A 23,588-nucleotide genomic window follows, 5' to 3' on the forward strand; every position below is an offset into this window, starting at 1 on the left:
TCATTCGTCATCTGCCCCCAAAATGTAATTTTGGGGGGGCAAGCAACAAGCCAGCAGCAGTGCAACAGGACGGGACGGCATTCTCTTGGCAAAACGCCCGAGACCTTGGGACGACGACCCGAAAGACATGCTTTTCCATCGTTCAGACTGTTTTGCTTTTCTTGTCTCTTGTTGACTTGCCATGTCCATTTCCATCTCCGTCCGCGGGTCCCTATTGTGAAATGATTTACCCAGACTTTGGAGATGGTCCCCGCCGTCGCTGGCCTTTTTTCCGCCTCGCCGGAACCGAATACCGACGGACGGACTGACTCAACATGTGTCTGTCTTTGTCTTGGCCCTCTGCCTCGGAAGTCGGGAGTCACTCCAGCGGGCCACAAGCCAAAAGCCAGAGCCTAAAGCCCCAAAGTCTAGGGCCCCCAAAGACCTGAAGCCCCGAGGCCCCCCCTAAAGAGCCTAGACCGCACACCCTCCCGCGGCCCACGGTCCCACGCCCCACGGTCTCGCGGCCACCCCCTCTGACACGCCCCCCCCCTTCCCACCCGAAGTCTACACACCCCCTGACTCCCTCACTCCTGACCTCTCCCCCCCCCCACACCCTAGCAATCCCGACGAGACTGAAGGCGCCCCACCATCAATTTACCGTCTTTCCTTGCCTTTGCGCATACGACCGGACCAGATCCCGGTACACAAGGAAGGCTTCACCCTCGAGATATAATATCCTCCTCTCCCCACCCCCTTGTTCCTCGCCCTCGATCTCTGGCTCCCTTTTCTCCCCACAGACAACAGACATTCCCCAGACTTGACAACGGTATTGTCACACATCAACCCGATCCACCACTACCGACAGTCGCCATGTACGGTTCGTACGGCTCTTACAGCTCCATGGGCTCCCTCACCATGTCGGCCCCCATGGATATCACCTCGAGCAACATGCTCGCCCACGACAGGTCTTGCGCCTTTCCCTCGTGGCCGCGTCGCGACTCTCTCTCTTCGGCCGAGAGCGAGCGCCCGACATCCTACCTCTCGGACGACGATCTCTTCCCTTCGGACCCCTTTGAGGACGACGCCCACAGCGTGACGAGCACCGGTTCTTGTGCCTCGCCCACGGTGGCCGAGGACGAGATGCAACTCCAGCTTCAGATGGAGCGCGAACGCCAGCGCCACGCCGCCATGGAGCGCGAGGCCGCCCTCCGCTACGTGATCAACGAGAAGGAGCGCCGCCGCACGGCCATGGCCATGAAGCGCCGTGCCGCCAAGGGGTCTTCGAGCTCATCCAAGAAGAGCCCCAAGAGCAAGCTCGCTTCCATGACGCCCATTTCCGAGTGAAGGGCCACTGCCAACGGCGATACCGCCACAGACAACACAACTGTAAGTGTGCTCGTAAACAACAACGACCAAAAACGTATGTGAGCCAATCAGCTAACAGGCGGATCAAGATTACTGGACGGAGTGTCATGACACTGCCATTTCCAAAACCTAGAGGCGCCTCTGCCTAGAGCCCAACGGCGAAATCAGGAATCGCCTTCGCGTGCCTGACCGCAGCATGGCATTTTGCCTCGGACCACGTCACCTGGTCAAGGCGAAAAACGCGACGATGAGTTTTCGCATGTCGCTCATGACGCACCACACGACTCAAATTTGCGAGTGGCCGTGTAAGTGCGCGCGAGCAGGCCAAAAAAAAACACGACCACCAGTGGTGACGTGTGCGCCGCGACCGGGCAGCCATCAGAACAAGCCAGCAAAACAGGTTCAACCGATTACGGACCTTGGCCCAGCTGAGCTTAGGCTTACCGCCCAACTGTTAGCTGTCGGACCGACGGCCGACAGCCGACGGTGAAGAACGTGGGACAGCACCCACGTTCTGCCGTTCTGCATTGAGCCCTCGGGGGGCATTCGGGCGCTACTGTTCCCTAGAGCGGGATTTCAGGGACATGGACATCCCACCACGGCCCCCCACACACTCGAAGCAATATCCACCTCCCCCACAGCCTGCTTTCTCTCTGCCGCCTTTCCCCTTCCCTCCTTACCAGGCAATAGGCAAAAGGCAGTGACAGCAGGGCCTTCGGTCCATCGTCGGCCGGCCGTCGGGCTCGCGTGGGAAATTCCGGTGGCCTTGTCTGTCTTGCCTGGAACCTTGTCCCCCTTCTTCCTCCTTCGGCAGGGTTCTCGGTCTGGTCTGTGCCACCGAGGTTCCCTCTCCTTTACCCACGAATGAGATGGCTTGGCCATCGGAGAAGCACCGAGGTAGAACTACTCTCCAGCCATTCGGTGCATCGCCATACCAGCTTGTGCTCGGTGCTTCTCCGTGGGCCTTCGCGGTGTTTTCCGCTTCGCTTGCATTTTCTTGAATGATACCCCGAACTGTCGCCGCCCGAGACTTACAGGCCTCGAGGCTGGCTTGGAGGATGGAACGCATGGAAGTAGGAGTTTTTGGCATTTGCACGGGCTACATACTGGCATCGCATAACATGGCACTCATCGCATTGCATTGCATTTCCGGTCGTCTGCGAGGACTTGCTCGATTAATTGATACCCATGGAATACAATATCATTCACACTCACTCTGTTATTCGCCTGCATGTGACTTGGTTCCCATGATGTCTGTCAATGCTCACTGCCGCGTTCTGGTCTATAGCTCAGCAAGCCGCTTGCTCACAGACTGCCGAGGTTTTTTCAGCCGCGACACTACCACGGCAATTCGAGTCCTTGGTCCGACGATAAGCTGTACCACGGCATTTGTTGCAAGGGCTGAGCTGAGATGTAAGCTCTTCTTGCTTGTGATTGTGCTTGCGCTTGTGCACCGTGACTGCTGACGTGATGAGGCCGAGCTACGGTCCTCGCCGAGACACCCTTTTCACGCACACAGTTCTTTTGTGAGTGATACAAGTAGGATGACCATGCACAGGTAGTATCAATATCAGTTTATTTTCAATTTTGATTTCACTTTTTTTTTGAAACCCCCCACGGCTATCCCCGACACCGCCAGTGGAAGTAAGTAACCATCTACCCAAAGTGCGTCTTCTGCTCGGCGTTCAGCGCCTCGCCAAGGTACGACACGCGGTCCTTTGTGTAATACTCGACATTGATGACGCCGTCAAGGCTCGCGGCCCCGCCGTCGAGCCCGCCGGCCTTGACGCACGTCACGTCCGGCAGGACCTCGAGCTCCGTGTAGAGGCTCGACCCGCAGTCGCCGCAGAAGAAGTGCTTGTTGATCTTGCCGCTGGCGGCGACGGCGTCCCACGTCCGCGGCGTGCCCTTGGTCACGGAGAAGGCGGTACGCGGCACGATGGCGTTGGAGGTGAAGGCGCCGCCTGTCCACTGCAATTGTGCGGGTGCTCTGGTCAGCATGGTGGTCGCCCAATGCAGCGGCGCTGGTCACGTCGCGTGGAGGTTGCCACGAGGGCTCGGCTCTCGTGCTGGAGCGGACGCTCACCTTTTGACAGTCGATGCAGTGGCACAGAGCCTTGGTCAATGCTTCGCCTGCAGAGTTCGAGTCGGTCAGCTTATGTTTCTTGTCGGAGACGATCCTCGATGACGCACCCTCGAATTGGTAGGCGATGGCCCCGCAGGCACAGCTTCCCTTGGTCGTCATGTTGTCTTGTCTGCTCATCTGATTTGCCCGTCTTGGATCGCTACAAAGGCCAGACATCCAGGTTCTCAGGCCGGGCGACTACTTATACCCCATTGATGGCTCCAATGAACCTCGACAGGTTTTCGCCCCCCGCCTCAATGTCGGTCCAAGGGCGTCTTACCCACCGCAACCACGGCCAGTCTCGCTCTCACTCGCTTCAGTCCTAGCGGCCCGCCTTTTCGGGATTTGCTACTCGAAACTTGGTGATTCTGTGATGCTGCGAACCAGTCAGCATCGTCGGCGTTTGAAGAAGGGCGGGGACAAGAACAGTGAGCCGATCCAAGTGCGGGGGAGAGACAATGCATTCGGCGCGGCACGCCCTTGGCCCGACGGCGCCATGACGTCGGATGGTTCGAGCTGCGGGAGCACCGAGCAGCCCTAGGCTTTCAGGCAGTTCAGCTTTGAAGCGTGAGAACTACAGATCTTTACAAGAAAGAGCTATGGATTGCTGCGGAGTTGGGGAAAACCCCCCGAAAGAGGCCACTGGTTGCTGATGCCAGGTTACAACCCAGAAGACGTACCGCCGCTTCACCATCGTCGTGGGCGACAGATCACGCATCGAAAACAGCCAACAGTATCCAGATTATTTGATGGGGCTCAACTACTCCAGCAGTCCACTCCTGTCATTGACGCTACCCCCGAGTTGCGCTTCCAGAAAGTCAAACAGCTCTCCCCGGCTGCCCCCCCTCTCGCTCTTGCGATTCCTGAATGAGCGCTTCGCCTGAGCTGCCATTCGGCCTGACTTCGTTCGCCCAGCGCCTTCTTCGCCAGATGCTGCTTTAGACCGTGGATCCTCACAAGTTGAACCGTGTCTCGACTTGCGTTCCCCAGGAGCAGCTCGCTTGCCCGCTTGGACACCAGGTATCCCTAAGATCCATCGGCCGATGCGTAGGTTTGCTGCCACGGGTGTTGGTCCCGCCGATTCGACCGCACGGTCTGCGTGTCCCCGCAGCAGCAACCCTCGTCAACAACACGATGAGACGCAGCTGGTCATATAATTCTCAAGATCTCTCTCTGCGTGTGTGTGAGGTCTCGCCGATCAGTCCGACACAGTGGTCATCTTGGCCGTAAAAATCACGAGCTGGTGTAGGTGGTAGGATTCTAGGTAGTCCGTGTAGGGCCGCTCTCGACTTCTCCTCGATGTGCTCCCCGTGCGTAGTTACTGCTCTTGCTATCGTGCGTGCGATGATATTGGCCTTAGCCGTCGCGTTTCCTTGACCCATCTGTGGCCTTGACGAGCCGGGACGTCTTGATCGTTTTCAGCTTGCAAGTTTTGGAAAGTCATTCAGGATTAAGGTCAGCTGTGTGCGTTTACAAAGAGCAAGGCCATCGAGCAGCCCGGGCAAAGTCTGTCGAGGTCTCAGGGCGGCGGTAGCTCTGTGGACAAGGTATCATATGCCATCCTTGAGCCCGATAGCCTGCCGGTAAGCACCGAGATTCAGGCTGGTGTATCAAGACAAGTTTTGCCTTCGCCGAGCTTCGGCGCAGCGTTGACTTGCAATTGCACGGAGCGATTTCTCATGAAACTTTGCTTCATTGATTCTGGACGATGGCAGGTATGTGGTTGTAACAGCTTCAGGAAGCAGTACAAGTGGAATATGTATGCCTAAGTTGTCATCAATGTACCTCTGTCTGATCAAGGCCATGAGAAAGTCGATGCGTCTCTGAACAACAATCAAGGTGGTAATATGTTTTCTTTCGCCGCACGCTTGTCGACAGTCTCTCAGGTTGTGTGACTAAACCTGCGCTTTCTTTCTCGCAGTTCCTGGACACACGGCCAGAAACTGGAATCCAGATGGCTAAGATGTCACGTTTGACGACGAAGGTGCTATAGCAGAGGACGCGGATAACCACCGAGCTTGATCTGGCAAGAACCAAGGAGACTTACCAGACAGGATGCGATGTATCGTGCCCAGGACCCTGAAGGGGGCCTTTATGTTGGGCGAATAAAATAACCTTTGCTGCCAGATTAGTTGCTGTTGTTTGTCTGTCAAACTTTGAGCCTGGCTGTGCTGTAAAGAAGTGTGTTGTAATTGAACGCGGTGGCTGGGGTGGGCTTAGGTTACGTTGTTGGACAATATTTCGAGGAACCGTCATCATCCATCAATTGTGAACATTGGCCCACGATGAGCAGCGAGATGAAGCCTGGCTGTAAAGACTGTTGGACCCTAGTTAGGTCTAGAAGCGGCGATGAAGGAGAACCTTGGTGAAAAGACATGCCTGTAAGTTGTCACATATCGTAGCAACCATTCGTATCATGCTCGTTAGCGTAGCGACTACTACCCTATAGTAGTAGGGAGTTAGTAGCTCTATCTGCTTTCTTATAGAAGAGGGCGTAAATAGGTATTTTCTTCTTATAATAACTATAAATTAGTTTTATATTATTATAGGTAAACTATTCATAATAGTCTACGAAGTCGCTTCTAAGCGGATCTCGTAGCTATTAAACGATATAGGTTTAGTCTAGTAAAGGCGGTAATTTCCTCTATTAATTCTAGGGAGGCTTTAAGCTTAAGGGGGGTATAATATAAAGGTTACTTCTTATCCTATTAGTCCTTAAAGGCTTAGCGGTATTCTTTTCTTAATAGTCTTCGTAGGTAGCTAAAGGTTGGGGTACGGTCGGCGTTAGTGAGTAGTAGTATAGTAGTACCTCTCTTAGTAAAGGTATCCGCCGTTTCGTTCCTTAGAATATCCTAGTAGTTTAGGGACTATTGTTATTTACTATAATATTAGCATTTTACTATATAATCTTAAAGTCTAGGGCCGCTTCTTACGATAAGATTAAGGGGGTTCTATTAAGGTACTAGATCGCTAACGTACTATCTATATATATTATTACTACTATAGTAATACTATCGATGTATAAGCTAAGGCATTCCTTAAGCCCTGCTCTAGCTCTCTCTATCTTCGTATCGAATACTTCAGCTCGTAGGAGGGCCTAGTATCCTTTATAGATTAGGGTATTATGACTTCCTTTAAAGATAGCGAAGCCGAAGCCTATGCAGTTCTTGACTTAGACCCGTCTGAGAAGACGAGCAGGTGTGAGGTTGGGAGTTTCGTGACCTAGTCTCGCTATGAGTAGTGTAGCATGGTACGAGATGATATTCCACGTGCCCCTTTTAATGTCGGGCGACAGACAGCTCGCTGGAACATCACTCTTGCCGGTCACTGCGTCAAATGTCTTTGTAGAATTTGAGGGTGGTGCAACCTGAACGGAGATAGGCAAGTGGTTTTCACCACCTGGCTCTCGTATGTTGTCCTATCGTCGCTTTGTCACGCACCAGTGTGGCATTTGTGCCAAACTCATCTTGATTCGAACTTCAATAGTCTCTATGTTTGCGCGCCGAGAGGCTCTCGGCAAGAGCCTGTCTGTTCTTATGAGGCTCGGGAAACCAGAGGGTGTGACAAGGAATTGGTAGCAGCCATGGCTATGACAGATTTGGAAGATCAAAGCATGGCGCTGGCCTAGATCTTTCTTTATTGCCAGCTTAGTACGACTGCGGGTTCATATAAAAGGAGTCTCGCATCGAGTTAAGGCAAAATATTTTGGTTTCTTGGGAGTCTCTAGATAGGTAAAATACTCGATGCCCTTCCTTCAATTGTAGCCCGTTCGCCCTCCTTACAACTACTTCTTCTTTACGCTCAGCCTCTTCTCCTGGCTCCCTGCAACTAAGCACCAGGCAGTCCTCTGTCAGTGTAAGTCCTCAAAGATCAGATGTGATACAAGGCATACGTCGACATGTTCTGCCAGCAGGTTTGGTTCAGCGGTTCAGAAACGCATCTGGTCTTGGTGCATACATATTGGCGAGATTGTGTGCCGTGTTTCCAAATCACTAAATTATACAGAGAGCCTTAATCGGACGCACGCGTGGCGTGGTCATCGAGATGGTCTACCGTGATGCCTGCTGGGCTGTATCTTCTATTCGAACTTAGCATTCTACACAACCACCTTTCCTGTGCTCCTCAACGAGAGAAGGAAGGGCTAGTTGGTTTCAAATTCAGAATCTGCGACAAGTACGAAGATCTGAAGGATGCTTGAGGGTAAGTATCACGAGCGCTGTCGGACAAGCCTGGTCATATGAAGTGAGAATTTGCCAAGACACTGCGAATAACTTCACTTTGTATCTACTTCCGGGTATCCAAAGGAATTCTTCCGCTACCAGTAGACGGCATCATGAGGTCCAATGTCAAGCGATCGCAACGGGCTCGAGAGCCAACAAGAGAACGAGTGAAGGACACTCGCATCTCCCATCCTTCGCCCCAAGACCAGCGACTCATGAGGCACGTCAGCTGATCGCGACAAAACAACCCCTTCGCGCCGACCCCTCGAATCCCATCACAGTGAATCGCCCGCGCCGCCCCGCGCATCACACCGCCCCAAAAAGCCCGGCGCTTGAGCGGGAAGCGAGGGCCAGCCCGTGCCGCAACGGAAGGTGGGCCCTCGCTTCTCCATCCCTCTAAAGCGTTCCAACGTCAATCGCCCCCTTCTCTCTTACCTGATGCTGACTAGCTTGGGGGTGGAAAGACTGTTGGAAAAGCGGCGGCGTGCACATTAGGGCAGGCATTGCGGCGAGAAGTGGCGCGACAGCGCGAGAAAGGAACGTGCATGTGACGGGACCAGGGGGGAGGGGCCTTGGTGGGCTCCGTGGTGATGTGATGATCTTGCAGGGTGTGCAGGCGCTGAGTGATCCGAATGATGGGGTGGGGGATCTTGGCATTGGTCGTGTGGACAGTAAGGGGACGCAACGCGAGGGCGAACGAGTAGACAATCATTCGTCATGTGCTATTGATTGCATTTCATCGATTTTGCGACAAGTTTCGACTCTCCGCGTCCATGCCGTAGATTCCGATGCGTCAGGCGTCGGTGATCCCCGCGATTGGGCGTGTAGCTCTGATGCATGCTTGATAGGCAGATGAAGCTCCTGCTGGTTTTGTCTGAGGCATAATGTGACGAAACGGCGTACGTGCTGATATCGAACATGTACGCCATTCGACCTGTCAATCTGGCGTGTCGTCGTTGAGCCTCCTCAGTGGACATGCCAGGCGTTGCACCCTTCATCTCAGACAATCCAGCCCGCCAATGACACGGCGAAAGACCGCTCCGAAGCATCACACGTTGCCAGAGCATGCAACCCACCTCGAAGCACCAATGGAAAGACCCGCAGCAGTTTTGAGTCACGGGGCAGCGGGTTTCTGGGCAGTGCCTTATCCACAAGAGGGTCACGCCCCGATATGTCGTCGGGACAGATCGGACGTCGCTGACAAGTGAGGAGCTTTGTTCTTTGGCTTGAAGGATGATCATGAGGCGTCATTCGAACGACTTGAGCCCCATGGAAGCAATGACCTGGTTGGTTTAGAGTGCGCCGTGCCTGCGCATCCCATCGGCGCGGGGGCATCAATATGGAGACCGAATTAACATGTCTGGACTTGATAAGACGATGGGCCAGATTATAGAGTACTGTACGATGGTTTCGGTATAAGAGCTACTTGTCGAAGGCTGTGTCTGACACTGGGAATCATACTTGATTCCAACATCGGCTCTAAAAGTGGTGAGGTGAAAGTCGGAATAGTCCTGTGTTTACAGTCTTTGTGCCTATTTGCTTTCTTCTTTGCAGCTCAGAACGACTAGCTTATAAGGTGTCCAACTGCTTGACAACTTGGCGGGAAACTTTGAGCGGTATATCCAGCTGGAAGTGATACCACGGAACTTCTGTTGAAAAGGGGACGGGACAGTCGAAGCACCAAACGTCAGGCCAGATACAACATAGGAAGCATATTAGCTGACTAGATTGTAGACAGATGGGATTTGTCCGTCTTCCGCCAACAGCGCCATGTCGTCCCTTGCTTGAAACGGGGCAGCAGTATTACGTGAGCACATCTTATAGAATCTACTGCATCTTGAAAGACATAATAAGCGATGCAGCGCGTTGGAGAAAAAGACGAGTCCAGATTGTGATACAGTAAAAAGACTATACGCTCCTTTGGACCCCCACATAGGACGACTAGCTCATCTACTCCCGTCCAGAGATGACCCAATGCGGTTCAAGCAAGCTCATGACGCGCGTGATGCCATGATGGTGGTCGTTCATGTTGGCGCTGGGGCAAGAACATGGTTCCTGCCTCTGTCAGAGATCGAATGCGCAAAGTGAATCTGAAGCGGGCATGTTAGGTGGACTAGGTTGTGATGATCTCTCTGGTGGACTTTTGAAAACCACTCGAATTCAATGGCGCAAAAAAACAATCATCAGGAGCTCGCCTAAACACACCTTGCAAAGTCTGACCTGGTTCGGCAAATGAACACCCAATCCATGCAGTTGAGCGTTTTCATGCCCAGTGGGAGGGCAGGGCGACCGTTGCAAATGACAGCCTTGTCTCGAACCTGGTTGCCGTGCGCCATACACACACGATAGCCAGCCTCATAAGATGGAAAACGGGCTGCAAGGCGGGTGATATTGTGATTCAGTACGAAATGGGATGTGATGAGGGGCGCGACCCTGGCCTGACTTTACCCCCCGGCAAGCCCGTCAGCTTCGAGGCGCTGCTCCCGCGAGCATTAGCATGTCTGCCCAGCACATCCCGCACCACCCTTGGTGGAGTGGACATCACATTCCGATCCTGGCGAAAATCGGGCTGTTTGAATGAACTCACAGGATCGCCAGGGCTTTGTCAACATTGCCAGCTGAACGAGCTACCGACTGCAAGGCTGGTCTATAGCACTGACTTCGGCCTAACACGAAGACAGACGAAGCCCGGTCTGCAAATCTTTTACATCTCCCAGGCTTCTTGTCGGCCGATCATGTCGTGCACCCGGAGGTAAGCACAGACCCCGGGAACTGACATGGGGCAGCGGCAGATCGGACCTGATGGCGGGCTTCCCGCCCAGCTAGGTACCTAGTCGACGAGCTTATGCGGTTCCACGGTTCCTGCCACGCTGGGCCTGGGCATAGGGAGGCAAGCTAGCTTCGTCGATAGATGAGACAAGAGACGGAAAGTTTGTGGGAAGAGGACAGGTGACTTGGATGTCATTGTAGGGGCTTGTTGTTCGAAATGACACGATGGAAAGGCATTGGCTTTGCCTCGTGCAACGTGGGGAGCTCGCTCGCCAAGATGGGAACGAGCTGGCATTGACAACCTGGAAGTTGACGGTGGACACGAAGGTCAATCCGCCAGCCAGCTCTGTCTTGGGAATGCGTCCTTCTGGCACATGATATACCGTCGGCACATTAATGTGATAGTGAAGCGGCAGGGGATGATACTGGCAGGCCGGGAACGAATCCTCAGAGTGTCACTCGAGCGAGGCTCACTGTGGGACCACAGACAGACATCGTAGAGTGTGTGGGATCGCCCGCCAGAAAAGGGCCTTCAAAGGTTACGGAAGGCTGCCATGGTTGATTGGTCCGCCGTCCGAGTTCACTGCTGCTCTCGGGCACGTCACTGCGCAGAGTTTCAGAGAAGCCGGTGGTGTGCATCATCTCAACGCTGTGAGAATTTGTTGCGCAGACGATAGCGGATGGGACAACAATGCGGGGGCCGTGAAGTGTGCTCGGCCTCGTTTAGCGAAGCCACAAGGACATCAATATGTGATACAGCGTGACACAATAGGTCGAGCATGGTCTGCAAATGGTCGTGGCCGCGTCGCTGGCGTTGAGACCTGGCGGGGTTTTCTAAAGTGCTTGCAGATGGGACGGTTAACTGACTGACCAGGAGATGGCTTGCTATCCTGTCAATGGGATATCTGACCATGGGTGGCTACCAGGGTGCGTATTGGGCCGATGTTCAAAGCCAGTTGAACGAAGCAAACACAAACTCAATTGAACGAGTCACTTGTCGTGTCGAAGACATGGAACCGAACAGAACGTCGCGGCATGATGGTCAAAGTTGGGCCCCAAGGAAGCAACCACACTGCGTGCCTCAGTGCATGGTAATATGAGTGCTCGTCATGCGAATGGAAGCTGGGCTGGGAAGGTTACATGCCGAGTGCAATATCCTGCACTGCCAGCGAAGTCTGGTCCTGGAGGGTAGGTAGGTAAGGTAGTGTGTACCCAGGCGCATGGTCCAATTTTCAGGGGTCGTTCAGTGGTGTCGGCGGTATCAACAGACAAGGTACCTGAGGAACAGGGGCGAGAATAGAGAGTATGCCAACTGGATATGGCGCTGCGAAGGGGGTGCTGCGGCGCCACGAGATACAGTACATGTCGGCCGGCAGCTGCAAAGGCCATGTCGAGTACTACCGTTGGCTCATCAGTCAAGAGGATTCGGCCCCCAGAGACACATGAGTTTATCTGATGCACCAGGCGTGGGTCCGGGTGGGAGTGCAGTACATGGCATAATTTGGTCGCATATGCATCGCCCGTCGAACAAAGAAAAAAAAAAGGACTGTTGTTGACGACCCAACAAGCGCGAGGCTGCATCATGGGTGTGGCTCCGAGAGTGTGTGGTGTCTGCGACCGCGGGTCGTCCGAGCTAGTCCCCGCGTGGCCGATGTGGGGTGGTGGTGGAGGGTGAGGTGCAGGGCAGCGCGAGATGGAGATGGTGAAGGTTGTGATTGTTGAGGGTCGTGTTGTCTAGTTGTTCCCTAGTCGGTCGTAGCGAGAGATGTGATGATTGCGATGGTCATGGCCGTGGAAATGGTGAGACGCAATGGAGGGTGGCTCAGGCCGTCATGCCACGAGGCGAGGTGGCGGAAGAGCCCAGAGAAGTGAGTGAGTGGTTACCATGTATGTACCTACCTTACCAAGCCTACTTACCCGAATATGGACGACGATGTACTGAAGCTCGAGACAGGGCGGCCCATCTCGTCACGTTGGCTTTGTTGATGGGAACCGTCACACTTGGGATCTTGATGGATACCATGTACCAGCTGGCGAGTGACGAGGAGCACAGACTCAGGAGCAAAGAGGGGAATGTGGCAGAAGGGCTGTTATTGCCGTCGTTGTCGTCGTCCAAGGTGCGAGGAAGGAGAGGGGGAGATGCAGAGTACAGGAGCTTGTACCTGGAATGATGCTCTCGGGAGCTCCTACCAAGGCTAGTCACAGTCAGTCAAAGCAAGAGTATCCAGCACCTCAGGGCTCTGGAGAGTGGGCCGTTGACGGGAAGCTAGCACCGAGCAACCAGTCAGGTCCTGCCGTGGTGAGGCACCCGCATCGAATCGAAGAGGCACTTGCGATCCTCAATTGGCTGGCTGCAAGAAACTGTAGGCGCCATCACACCCCAGCTCGGCGCGTAGAGCTCCAACCCTTGCCCTTGCCGTGGTGTTGCTGCCCCACTCGCCCCACCGAGCCCCTGCCCCCCCTCCTCCCGACACTGGACGACGTCTCTTCTTTTCCTTCATCACTTCATCTCTGTAAGTCTATCACGCCTCGAGACGACAGCCCAACCACCTCAGTTCTTTCGCTGCTCCCCCCCTTCCCCCGGCGCCGTTACTGGAATCCCGCATCACCCGTCTCTCGGTCTACTGATGGAACCGCCTCCTGCACACGCTGTGGCTCGCGCTATGGATATGGACATGGATTCCGACTAGAACCTAGACACCACACAGCAGCCCTCGTTACGCCAGACACTCTCCAGGCCTGACCATTTGTATGGCGTGGGCATCAGAACACAGCAGGTTACTGGCACTGCATCTGTAAGGTACCGCCTCGTGCCTCGTGCTCGAAGATGTCCTGGATTTCCCTTGGACGGAGGACCACTCCGCCTCCTCCACTTGAACCTGGTCAAGTGATGGACGAGAAAGCGGGCGCAGAGACGTCTCCTTCATGGTCATGGCAGACGCTTGGATATCATGAATCGAGCAATTCTCGACCGTCGACTATCACCACACTAGGCCGGATGGCGGCCGGCCTCGACCAAGCCATGCCACACAGGGACAAGAGCGACCAGGGCCGCGAGGGTTGGAGAGGCACTTGCAACGCACGCAGCCCAAGCAGCGCACAGTCAGTGCAGTTCCTGCGGCTAAAAATGGCATGCCAACACCAACAAGTACTGACTGAGAGCATACCGCCATGACCATGGCGGCAGTGTGGTGAGCGTGGTACCTCTCCGCACCGTTGGCCGACTCCTTCAGACTGCCCTGCCATGCCGTCTCTCCCCAATCCGATCCCTCTTCGGCATGCAAGTGGCTTGCTCGTAGTCTAGTCCCTGGACGCCTAACATGCTCGTACCCTGGTCACCCTGGTCCCCTGGCCCTGTCTGCATCGTCTTGGCTCCCAAACAGATGAGCCGGTCCGTATCCGCCCCAGATCTCGCCAACCCTCCTCAACCCTTCGACCACTTGCCAAAGCTCTAATTTTATGGCCCTCTGCGCTGCCGTCCACTGACAAGCCGTCCTGGACCACCTTAGCCGCCAAACTGTGACTCTGCTCCTATTCGGCTCCATCACACCCCAGGCCCCAAGACCCCAGCATCACCCGGGACCCTCCTTCACGCGCCAAACCTGGTGCTGCTCCTGGTGCTGCTCCTGGTGCTGCTGCTGCTGCTGTCAGTGCCACCACAAGAAAGTCCTCCCCTTCCTTTCGCTCCGTCTCCATCTCCGTCTTCGCCCATCTTTCCGTCCTGCACATTGCGACTCGACTCAAACGTACTCTCGTCTTGCTCATCCATCTTGTTCTGCCTTTTGTGCATCGCGACGCGAACATCGACTCGTAAAACGAGCGTCGATCCGCAAACCGTTGGTACCCAGTGCTACAAGCTCATCCGCTCCTGCTCCCCGCTCCTGCTCCCCGCGCCTGCACCCGCACCAGCATCCTCGCCCTTCGCCTCGTCGCCCGCCTCTGTGTAACCCGGCGAAACGTGCAACATCTTGCGCCAACACCATCGTTCCCCACGAGGGCTTTCTTGCAGACGCCTCTTGGCCTTGTGTCTCACTTGCCTTATACAAGACCTCATCGACCCGTTACAAGCAAAACGAACCAGCTCGTCCAGGTTGAGGAAAGCGCTTGCAGCCATCGCGGGTTACAACAGCAGTAGCCACGGCTAGAAGCAACCGATCCCACCGCCATTCGAACTTGGACCTGCACAAGAACAAGTCCCGTCAATCTGGTCTGCCGAAACGTGGAGGGTTATTTGGTCCGGGAACGGACATTGCGGCGTTCCACGTGATGGTCCAAGAAGAAAAGGTGTAGCCAACGTCCTGTTGGTTTCCTACTTCATCACAAATCAGCCGGCCGGGCTCTTGATCGACTGCGGATTGGTACGTGATCAGTCCCACAAAGCTCACCGCGGCGACCTCTTCTACCCCGTCACTATCCAAAGTTCTCTGGGAGTGCACAGGAAGAGGTAGACCGCTCGCAGGCCCTGCTCCCCTGGGATTCAATCTTCCACCCTGCAACTCGCCGGCTAACTGCGCGTGCAGATCGAGATTTCGAAAGAATATCAGGCCCGTCATGTCCGCCCCCATCTCTGCCAGGCACCACACTGCCACGGCCAGCTCTGGAAGGTCGTCGAGGGGTCGAGGCACACAGATGCAAGATTTCACCATGTCACCCCAAAATATTCAGCGGTTTTTCGAGCCATGCGCCGCTACAGCCTCCATGTTTCTTTATGCGCAAGGGTCTTCAGTCGTATGCGCCCACCATGATACCCTCACGATTGAGAGGAGGTTTTCTCGGCATTCAGACGAAGTTCAGTTGCTCGCCGTGGATAACCAAAGTGAAATGGGCGCTGGACGACTGGTTGTGAGTTATGATGCCGGACAGACAGCCATTGTCTGGGACCTCATGACCGGCGACGAAGTAGCTCGATTTGCCTCGTATGAGCACTTGACCACAGCCGCTTGGATGCGTAACGGCAATGTTGCGTTCGGTACGTCGTTCATCCCCGCTTCCTGCTCCTGAAGATCTTGCGATTGACAATGTTGTAGGCAATACCCAAGGCAACATCATCCTATTCGAACCCACAACATCAGAGCATATCTCTGCGAGAACCATCGATCAGATTGCTGTCACTTCTCTAGCTCCAGCGGCTGATTGCAGGACATTTGCTATTGGGTGAGTGCCTGAATGGCTCGGACGCCTCCAAGCGCACGCTGCTAATCTGACTCCAGCTACCAAAACGGCTCGCTGTTGATAGCCACTCTCCAGCCACGATTCACAATTCTTCACAATCTTACCACCTCAAGAGCGCCTTCGCCCATTGTCACCTTGAACTGGCACGCTTCTTCATCCCGGCAAAAGTCGGACATGCTGGCTGTCCAGACCCATGACGGTGATCTTCGGGTCTGGAGCGTCTCAAAGTCGTACAATAGTGACGACCCAGCCAAGGTGGTCAGGATATTGAGGCGAACTGAAAACCAAATCACCGGTCCCAACTGGATGGCGTGGTCAAAAAACGGTCGCATCATCCAATACTCGGACTCGTAAGATCCCTTATCGCCACTGCGACCACAGCCGCGCGCCTAAGTGCATGACGCTAATCACTCTTCACACTATAGGGAGACTTCCTCATGGGATGTCAGGACAAAACACGTCACTTATGATAGAATCCCCACCCTGGATATTGTACGGGGCCTTGCTGTCTATGGTCCTGGCGCAAGCCTCTTTACTCTCGGCGCAAACAACACGGTGCAACAGTTTGACCTTAACGTCCCGTCGATCATTGTCGCCAATGTCCAGCACCCGGCCAACCTATTGCCGCCGTCGCCACCTGTGTCTATTGAGGAACAGGCTGACCAGTCGGCTCGAAGCGCTACCACGATTGCCACGGACTCGGACGCCACGTCGGCATCTATCGAGGGGGTCTCAGAGAGTGATGATGACCACCTTTCGCCGTTCGGCCGCATAGTCCGCCAGAGCGTAGCCGAGCCCGCCCCCTCCAATGCCGCCGACCGCTACGACACTGCCAGCCCTGTCTCAAGCCGCAGCGGACTCTCGTCTCTCTCAAGATCGTCTGCGGGCTCTGCAACACCCGGTAGATACCCATCTTCAGTACTGTCTCGTCCCCTAACCGAGAACACTTACATTTCGTCTGGTGCCTCATCTCTCCGCTCTTCACAGGCTCCCGTCTACAGGGAACGGGAAAGAGACGTTTACTCGACCAGTAGCTTGAGTGGCACGTCACTGTCTTCGACTAGGTCTCGCAGAAAGCCGTCGCGTCTGCGCCACGAAGTTTTGCGGAGCCCAGAAGACTCCAAGGTTCACGATCTCTTCCAGTATACTCGCAGCCGCCTGAGCGACATTCCTTACAAAAATGTGGCTGCCGAGTCTAGTCGCCTGACGAACGATGACCTGCGTCGCCAGATGCTTAGCACCATCTTCGGCTGGCAGAGGGAGATGGATGATCTAGTCCGCGATGAGCTGAGTCGGCACCCCGCCGGCTCGGCCAGCCGGATCCTCCTGTCCAAATGGCTAGGCGACATTGACCCTGACATCTTGGCCGCCAACTCCGAAAACATGACCTCGTCTGACTGGATGCTTTTGGCGCTGAGCGGTATTGCGGGCAAAGGCACGCAACAGGCTCAACATAAGCTCGGCCTGGCTTACGTCCAGCGACTGCTCGAGACGGGCGATATTCATGCTGCCGCCACCATTCTCATTGGCATGGGTGATCACAATGATGCCATTGAGATCTATGTCTCGCATAAGCGCTACATGGAAGCTTTGATTCTGATGTGCTTGTTCTACCCGGCAGTCTGGGAGCGCCAAGCAGCTCTAATCAAAAAGTGGGGAGAATGGGCTGTGATGCACGGGCAAACTCAGCTCGCAGTGAGATGGTAAGACCTTTGTGCCGACGTCAGATCTGACTCTTGTACTGACAAATATTTCCAGCTTTGCCTGCACTGGCCAGGAGTCTTCAGAACCATGGACCTCACCCTCGGCTGCCCAGGTCAACTTCCAAAGCATCAATGCCGCGGTGAACCCGAGCATCCCAGAGATTCTCTCGCCCCCGCTCTCGCCCCCTGGGATCACCCGCGGACCGCAGCGTAGCATTGCGAAAACATCAGCCCTCAAACTCATCACATCGTTCGGCGACCAGGGGGGAGCCAAGTCGAAGTTCTTCTCGCAGCAAGACGGCGGACAGACTCCCATCGCTGCTGGCGTGACCCCTATTGCCGAGTCAGCTGTTTCCCCTGGAGGCTTTGATGTTACCACAGCGTTCATCCGCCCATCCAACAGGAGTCAGTTTAACACGCCCAACTCGGCTAGGTCAAACACGTCAGCATTTTGGTCGGCAGACGACTTCCATCTATCGGCGAGATCCCTTCGGATTTACCTCGTGAGCTGAAGCGGAGTGAGACGTCCGCCACTCCCGTCGACCCCAACGAAGCTCGCCGAGCTGCACACACGCGAATGTCGTCTTCTGACCAAGAAACGTTGGCTGCTGGCCTCTCACTTCAGCGCGCCGCGACCGCTAGCCCAATGATGATGCGTGATTACCCGAACCCACCGCGAAGGATGCGAACTAGAGATCAGCCACCGCCATCTCCAGACGCTCTTGTGACCGTCAAGATGGAAGGCAACGTGAATCGACGAAACGGTTCTCGCGACCGCATCCCCAAAGGTATTCAGCTGCAGCTGCAGCCCATGGAGAACCCGATGATCGGAGAAGTCACGTCCCCTGACCAATCGGTAACATCATCGACTCGGTTCCACTGGCCATCGCGGCGCCGTGGCCCAGGCTCTGTGGCAAGCTCCATCACGTCTCAGTCTAGCACTGGCAGGAGCCACCGCAGCAACACTACTGGTGCTACCCGCCAGGATTACATCCACAGCCTCGACACTGCTCAGTTGTATGGCAAGAAGCAGCCTAGCCGCCACAGCAGCCGCGAAGGCCGTCAAGAGTCTCGCGGACGAGGCGAGCGTGATAGCAGCCGCTCGCGTACTCGTAAGGGCGCATCGCGGGAACGCTCTGGGGATCGCGGCCGATCCGCGAGCCGCAAATGGCCTAAGGCCAAGCGGTCACCAACATCACCTATTCCAATGTCGCCTGAGGATCTCATCAACCTGAGCACCCCCAAGATGCTAGACAGGATGGGCGAAGATCCCGTCACCGCAAGAAAGAGCAGCAAATCCCGGCAGAGCAGTCGCAGCCGGCAACCGAAGAGCAGGACTTCCAGTCGCGGCAGCCAAACCCGTCGCACGAGTCCAGAGGCTCGTCAACGACCTCCTGCGCTGGAGCTGCGAGGTCGCAGCAAGGGCCGTGAAGGTTCTGCAATTAGGTCGCCGTCCTCACCCGTTCCCATGTCTGCGGGGGCCATTCATTACCATGGCTCTGAGGATGAAGAAGATTACCGGAAGGCCGTTGAGTCGCAGGAAAAGTTCCGCCTGCGCCATAACCGTAGCGCCAGTCAGATTGAACCTAGATCTCCAGACCTTGCTAGGCAAGAGCCATCCGAGAGTCGCCGCCGCCCTGCGACGGCGTCACCCGAGCACCCCAAGCAGACTGTCATGGTCCGGGCCGCGCCTTCCACTGAGCACGCTGGCGACCTCAAGGCGATGAAGGACGAGAGGCAGCGCAAAAAGGAACAGGCCGCCCGTGAGCTCGAGGAGCGCCGCAAGTCGCTCGCGAAGCGGCCGTTGGCGCCTCTGATCCCCCATCCCAACGACATCTCTCCGGCTCTGTCGCAAATCGTCGAAGCTCCTTCCTCGACTCAGACGGAAAGTTCTCCGCGTTCCAAGACGGCCGACCCCACTCGAAGCATGTATGCCCGCAGCAGTCAGAGTGTGCACATTGGCCTCCCAGCAACTCCAAAAGCCATGCGTCTCATCATCGGCTCTGAAAAGGCAACGCCGCCTGAAATGCCGCCCATTCCGGCGACATTCGCTCAGCGACACTCGCCTACCGCGTCACCAAGTGAGCCGTACGCCAAGGTAGAGTCTGCACAGCCGGAGGCAGAGCCGCTCACTCTCCTGCCGTCGACGGTCTACCAGCCTCCCACCAGGCCAATGATTCCCCGCAGTATGTCAGCACCCATCCCAGATGAGCCTTTGGGTCGACGCAGGTCAGATATGCCACCGCCGGCTGGCAAAAGCCATGGACGAACGCACTCCCGAGGCCACTCGATGCTGAAGGGATCCACTGGCGAAATTCGGGGCATTGACGAGATGCTGGGCGATAGAAGCATGAACGAGTATCGCAGGGCATCCCACGATGACAATATGCCGCCACCGCCACCACCACCCCCCATGCTCAAAGAGCTACAACACCTGGCAATGCCTCCCCCGCCACCCCCGGCACCGTTGCCGCACTTTATGCAACCCGGCGCTGGAGCACTTGGAACGGGTATGATTGAGATCGTTGTGGACGACGACGAGCAGCAGGCGCCTGTGGCCACGCTTGTGGACACATGCGTTCCTGTTCTGGCAGCGCCTCCGGTGCCTTCGGGCAAGGGGCACCACTCTCGCGGACGCAGCTTCACGGAGCGTGAAAGAGAGTCCCGAGACAAGGACAGCAGCATTTCGACGCGGTTCACAAAGGCGACGGAGCGATTCCGGTCGGCAAGCCGTCCGCGAAAAGACTCGAGCATGGTGCGCATCCGGTCACCTGGACTCGACGGTGGTCAGACAATCGCTCCGTACGAGAGCGTGCCGATGCCTGGAGGGTACGGCCAACATGACCTGCTACGGTCCCCCATCATTTCCGACCAGCAGGGTCTACCGACTGGGCTACACGAAAGCGAGATGATCTGAGTGGCCGTCTTTTCACAGGCGCGCATTTCCTTTATTTGCTTCCTTCAGACTTCCTTGAGACTTTGAAACACAAACGATAAACGACTTCGATTCATTTGCATGGCGATTGGCGTCCAAGGCATTTCTTCGATACCAGCCTTCGCTTCGGCGTGCGGCACAAGCTCGCCCAGCCTAGACAGTTGCTGAGCCAGGGATATTCATGGCAGTACAGCATTCCTTTTCAGTGCGGCAGACGAAGACACAGACCCAGGACAGGGCGCTAGGATAGTTGGCGGGGTAGGGGGGCCTGTGTGTGTGTGCGGCGCCAGCAGTGCGGCTGTATCAACTTTTCCTACTTTCCTTGATGTGGCTCTCGCGGCACGCGTTGTGCTCGGAGACGACGGAATGGACTTTTGTGCTCGTTCACTTCATGACTGATATGACCAAGGTGAAGAGGGGGAGGGGAAGAGGGAGGAGAAAAGGGCAAAATTCAAAAGGCCGTAGGGGAAGGGGAAAGGGGAAAGGGATTTACATCGTTGCCTCGCGGCATCTTTGTGTGGGAAACATTGATACGGTGCTTAATCAACATGTCTGCTTTGGTCCGACTTTTGCTCATGCCGGGGTGACGGAGTGATGATGTATGATGGAGGTGAAGATGCGCGCGCGTGGGTTGGAAGGAGTCAGAAAGAAGGTCGGTCAGCAGAAGGCAGGCAGCTGTATCGAAAGACAGGTCAAAAGACAAGAGCAAGTCAGTGGGGAACAAAAAGCAAATTGAAGACCAAAAAAGAAGTCGTCATCTCCACCTCGTCCGACTAACCCAAGCCCCCAGCGATCGTAATCCAGCACGCCATGCGACGGTGAAGGTGCCTCTGCAGAGTGAAGCCTCCCTCAAGTGTCACCTTCATTGCTTAGGGCCGCACGCAGCATCGCTGGTTACCCAAGCGAGTGGACGGCCACCGCGGCATTCGTGCTGGGCGCCAGCTGGGGGGTTCGAACTGGGTTTGGATCAGTCCGGACGAGAATTGCGAGAGCTTTCCCCGTTGGGCCACTACAGCCGGCAGAAAGGCCAGATGGGCTGGTTTATAGACCCAGAGGTCATGGCTGGTAAGATGCTTAGTCAGCACCAGCAGGAAAGTGGGTCTTCATCAAACAGTGGTGCTTGCAGCAAGCCTCGGGTACAGTACCTAGTGATCCAGGACTATGATGACTGGCGGCTTGGAAATTGTCCGAATACAAGGCTGCGCTTCCTTTCATAGGAGTTACTTCGCTTTTCATCTTGTCAAAGCCAGGCTGCCACGATGCTTAAGGTATCCAGGTAGGTAAGGTAGGTTTATAGGTGAATTTACTGGGCAAGGCACTTGATTAGTCATACACCAAGGTGGAGAAGTGGAGAAGCCTGGTACTGGTACATGTACCTCTGCTTCCCTCTCGAGCTGGCAACTGACGGCCCACCATCTCGAACTGCTTCATCATGGGCAGCTTCGCCATGCCTCCATGAGACTTTGTATCGCTCCGCAGAACTGAAGTCGCGGACTACTATAAGCTGAAAATCCCCGACAAAGCTCCGTTTAGCCAGGGGTACAACGAGCGCATCAACACAATCCCCGAGGTCGATCCAATTCTCTGCTACATACGCCTTCCCATCTACATGTACGACATTCCTCAATGATCTGGTGCAGCGGTTCCTGACCACAGAACCCGCGGCACGATGCTCACGACAACGCCCCACCTGCTCATACGCAGACCCTCGCCTACGACTGCCGAGTTCACCGTCACGACCCGACCACCAACGACTCTCCCGCTGCGCCTCGCTCTCCTGGCCCTCGTGCCCCTGCGTCTCGTCGTCGGCGGCTTCTCCCTGCTGCTCCTCTGGTCCATCTACCTCCTCTCGCCATACGCCCTCCCGGCCCCGTCCCAAGCCCTCGACGCCCCTCTTCTCTCCCCAACGACCTTGCTGCGCGCCCTCCACAACGTCGCCCTCTCGCCCCCCGGCCTCCTGGCGCGCCGCCTCGCTGCCGCGACCCCGCTGGCCCTGCTGCTCCCGACGGCCGTCGTGCTCCTCTGGGCCTCGCTGCGCCGCGTCCACAAGACGGAGAGCCTGCTCGTGCTGCGCGGGCTCGGCATCCAGACGTCGTCGTCGGCGGGAAGCTACCTCGCCGGCACGGCCACGCGCTTCATACCCACCGAGAAGATCAGGGATGTCCTCGTGAACGAGGCGTTTCGGGGGTTCGAGGTCCGCCATTACCTTGTTGTCGTCGTCGAAGGGGAGGGCGAGCTTGTCGTTGTATTTTCTGGGCTCTTGCCGCGGCGGAGGATCGTCGAGACGGTTTGGCGGGGCGTGAGGGGGTGTTTGTGGGAGGAGGGCGGCAAGCATTGACGTGGAACGGTCGAGGAGAGAAATTAAAAGGAAAATACCCAAGTGCCTGGCATGGTGAAGAAGGCTCATACATCTGAACACGTGAGACGGCAAATGGATTGATCTGAATGAACCGCCACTATTTTGTATTCGCTCCTATTTTTTTTCTTTTTTTTGCTTTCCACCTAGTGTCATGCCTCCGGCTCTTGCGCCGCTGGTGTCGCCGTCCCCGATCCGCCCTCCCGTCTCGCCCGCCTGTCCTTGGCCAAGGAGACGCGCCAGTTCTCTTCCTTCAGCAGCTCCTCGGACGAGCCGTAGCCCATGCGCTGCGCCCAGCGGTCGTTGATCTCCATCGGCGACGGCACGACCTTCCTCTTCATCAGGGGCAGGTGCTCGCCGGCGAGCCGCCCCTCGTTGCCGCCGGCGTAGACCTTCTGCAGCACGTTCCACTTGACGTTCTGCGCCGGGTTCGCCTCGGGGCACCCCTGCAGCGACACGAGGTCGAGCAGCCTGTTGGCCAGCAGCTCGTCCATCTTCTTCTCGCGCCACCCGGCCCACAGGACGTCGACGAGGCCGCCGGCGCCGTACTTGTTCTCGCCCGCCTCCCACTCCCACGCCATGCCGTCCGCCTGCTGGCCCTCGGGCACGCTGCGGTCCGTCGGGAAGATGCAGTCCCACAGCACGAGCGGTACCTCGTGCGCGAGCCCGTAGTTGGGCTTGCGCGGGTGCCGCTCGACGTCGAGCAGCTCGTCCACGACCTCGGGCCGCTCGAGCCCCTGGCCCACGAGGAACAGCACGCTGACCATGTGCCGGATCTGGTGCCACAGGAACGCCGACCCGCGCACGTGCAGGTAGTACACCTTGGGCGTCACGCCGCCGCCACTACCGCCTCGACCACCACCATGCGCTGCCGCCGCCGCCGCCGTCTCGGGCTGCGCAAACGCCGCGCCCGACAGGTACAGGCACCGCCGACGCGACGTCGTCGACCTCGACAATGTCG

The 23,588-nt window shown here is 56.2% G+C and overlaps 5 protein-coding genes across 5 annotated transcripts in view; 3 read left to right on the forward strand and 2 right to left on the reverse strand.

Annotated features, from left to right (window-relative positions):
- Positions 1–852: 852 nt before the first annotated feature.
- Positions 853–1,326, forward strand: VDAG_08871 (uncharacterized protein; the record flags this gene model as incomplete). The annotated part of the gene is made up of 1 exon (XM_009656674.1): positions 853–1,326. One exon carries the CDS (start codon positions 853–855, stop codon positions 1,324–1,326), a length of 474 nt encoding a protein of 157 aa, XP_009654969.1.
- A 1,677-nt stretch (positions 1,327–3,003) lies between these two features.
- VDAG_08872 (DUF636 domain-containing protein) lies at positions 3,004–3,592 on the reverse strand (the record flags this gene model as incomplete). Its single annotated transcript, XM_009656675.1, has 3 exons — positions 3,004–3,318; positions 3,434–3,480; positions 3,541–3,592. 3 exons carry the CDS (start codon positions 3,590–3,592, stop codon positions 3,004–3,006), a joined length of 414 nt encoding a protein of 137 aa, XP_009654970.1.
- An 11,420-nt stretch (positions 3,593–15,012) lies between these two features.
- VDAG_08873 (IDC1 protein) lies at positions 15,013–20,253 on the forward strand (the record flags this gene model as incomplete). The annotated part of the gene is made up of 6 exons (XM_009656676.1): positions 15,013–15,430; positions 15,489–15,615; positions 15,672–15,983; positions 16,059–17,336; positions 17,392–17,707; positions 17,962–20,253. The coding sequence occupies 6 exons, from the start codon at positions 15,013–15,015 to the stop codon at positions 20,251–20,253; spliced, it is 4,743 nt and encodes a 1,580-aa protein (XP_009654971.1).
- A 1,277-nt stretch (positions 20,254–21,530) lies between these two features.
- VDAG_08874 (uncharacterized protein) lies at positions 21,531–22,609 on the forward strand (the record flags this gene model as incomplete). The annotated part of the gene is made up of 3 exons (XM_009656677.1): positions 21,531–21,547; positions 21,805–21,882; positions 21,976–22,609. The coding sequence occupies 3 exons, from the start codon at positions 21,531–21,533 to the stop codon at positions 22,607–22,609; spliced, it is 729 nt and encodes a 242-aa protein (XP_009654972.1).
- A 170-nt stretch (positions 22,610–22,779) lies between these two features.
- VDAG_08875 (tRNA pseudouridine synthase) overlaps positions 22,780–23,588 on the reverse strand; it is a gene marked incomplete at both ends in the record, with an annotated part of 1,933 nt that continues 1,124 nt past the window's right edge. Inside the window, one exon of the mRNA XM_009656678.1 lies at positions 22,780–23,520. Within this exon, the coding sequence (XP_009654973.1) occupies positions 22,780–23,520 (741 nt within the window). The remainder of the gene's footprint in view (positions 23,521–23,588) is intronic.

Source organism: Verticillium dahliae, genomic scaffold (assembly GCF_000150675.1).
Source record: "Verticillium dahliae VdLs.17 supercont1.24 genomic scaffold, whole genome shotgun sequence".
NCBI lineage: Eukaryota > Fungi > Ascomycota > Sordariomycetes > Glomerellales > Plectosphaerellaceae > Verticillium > Verticillium dahliae.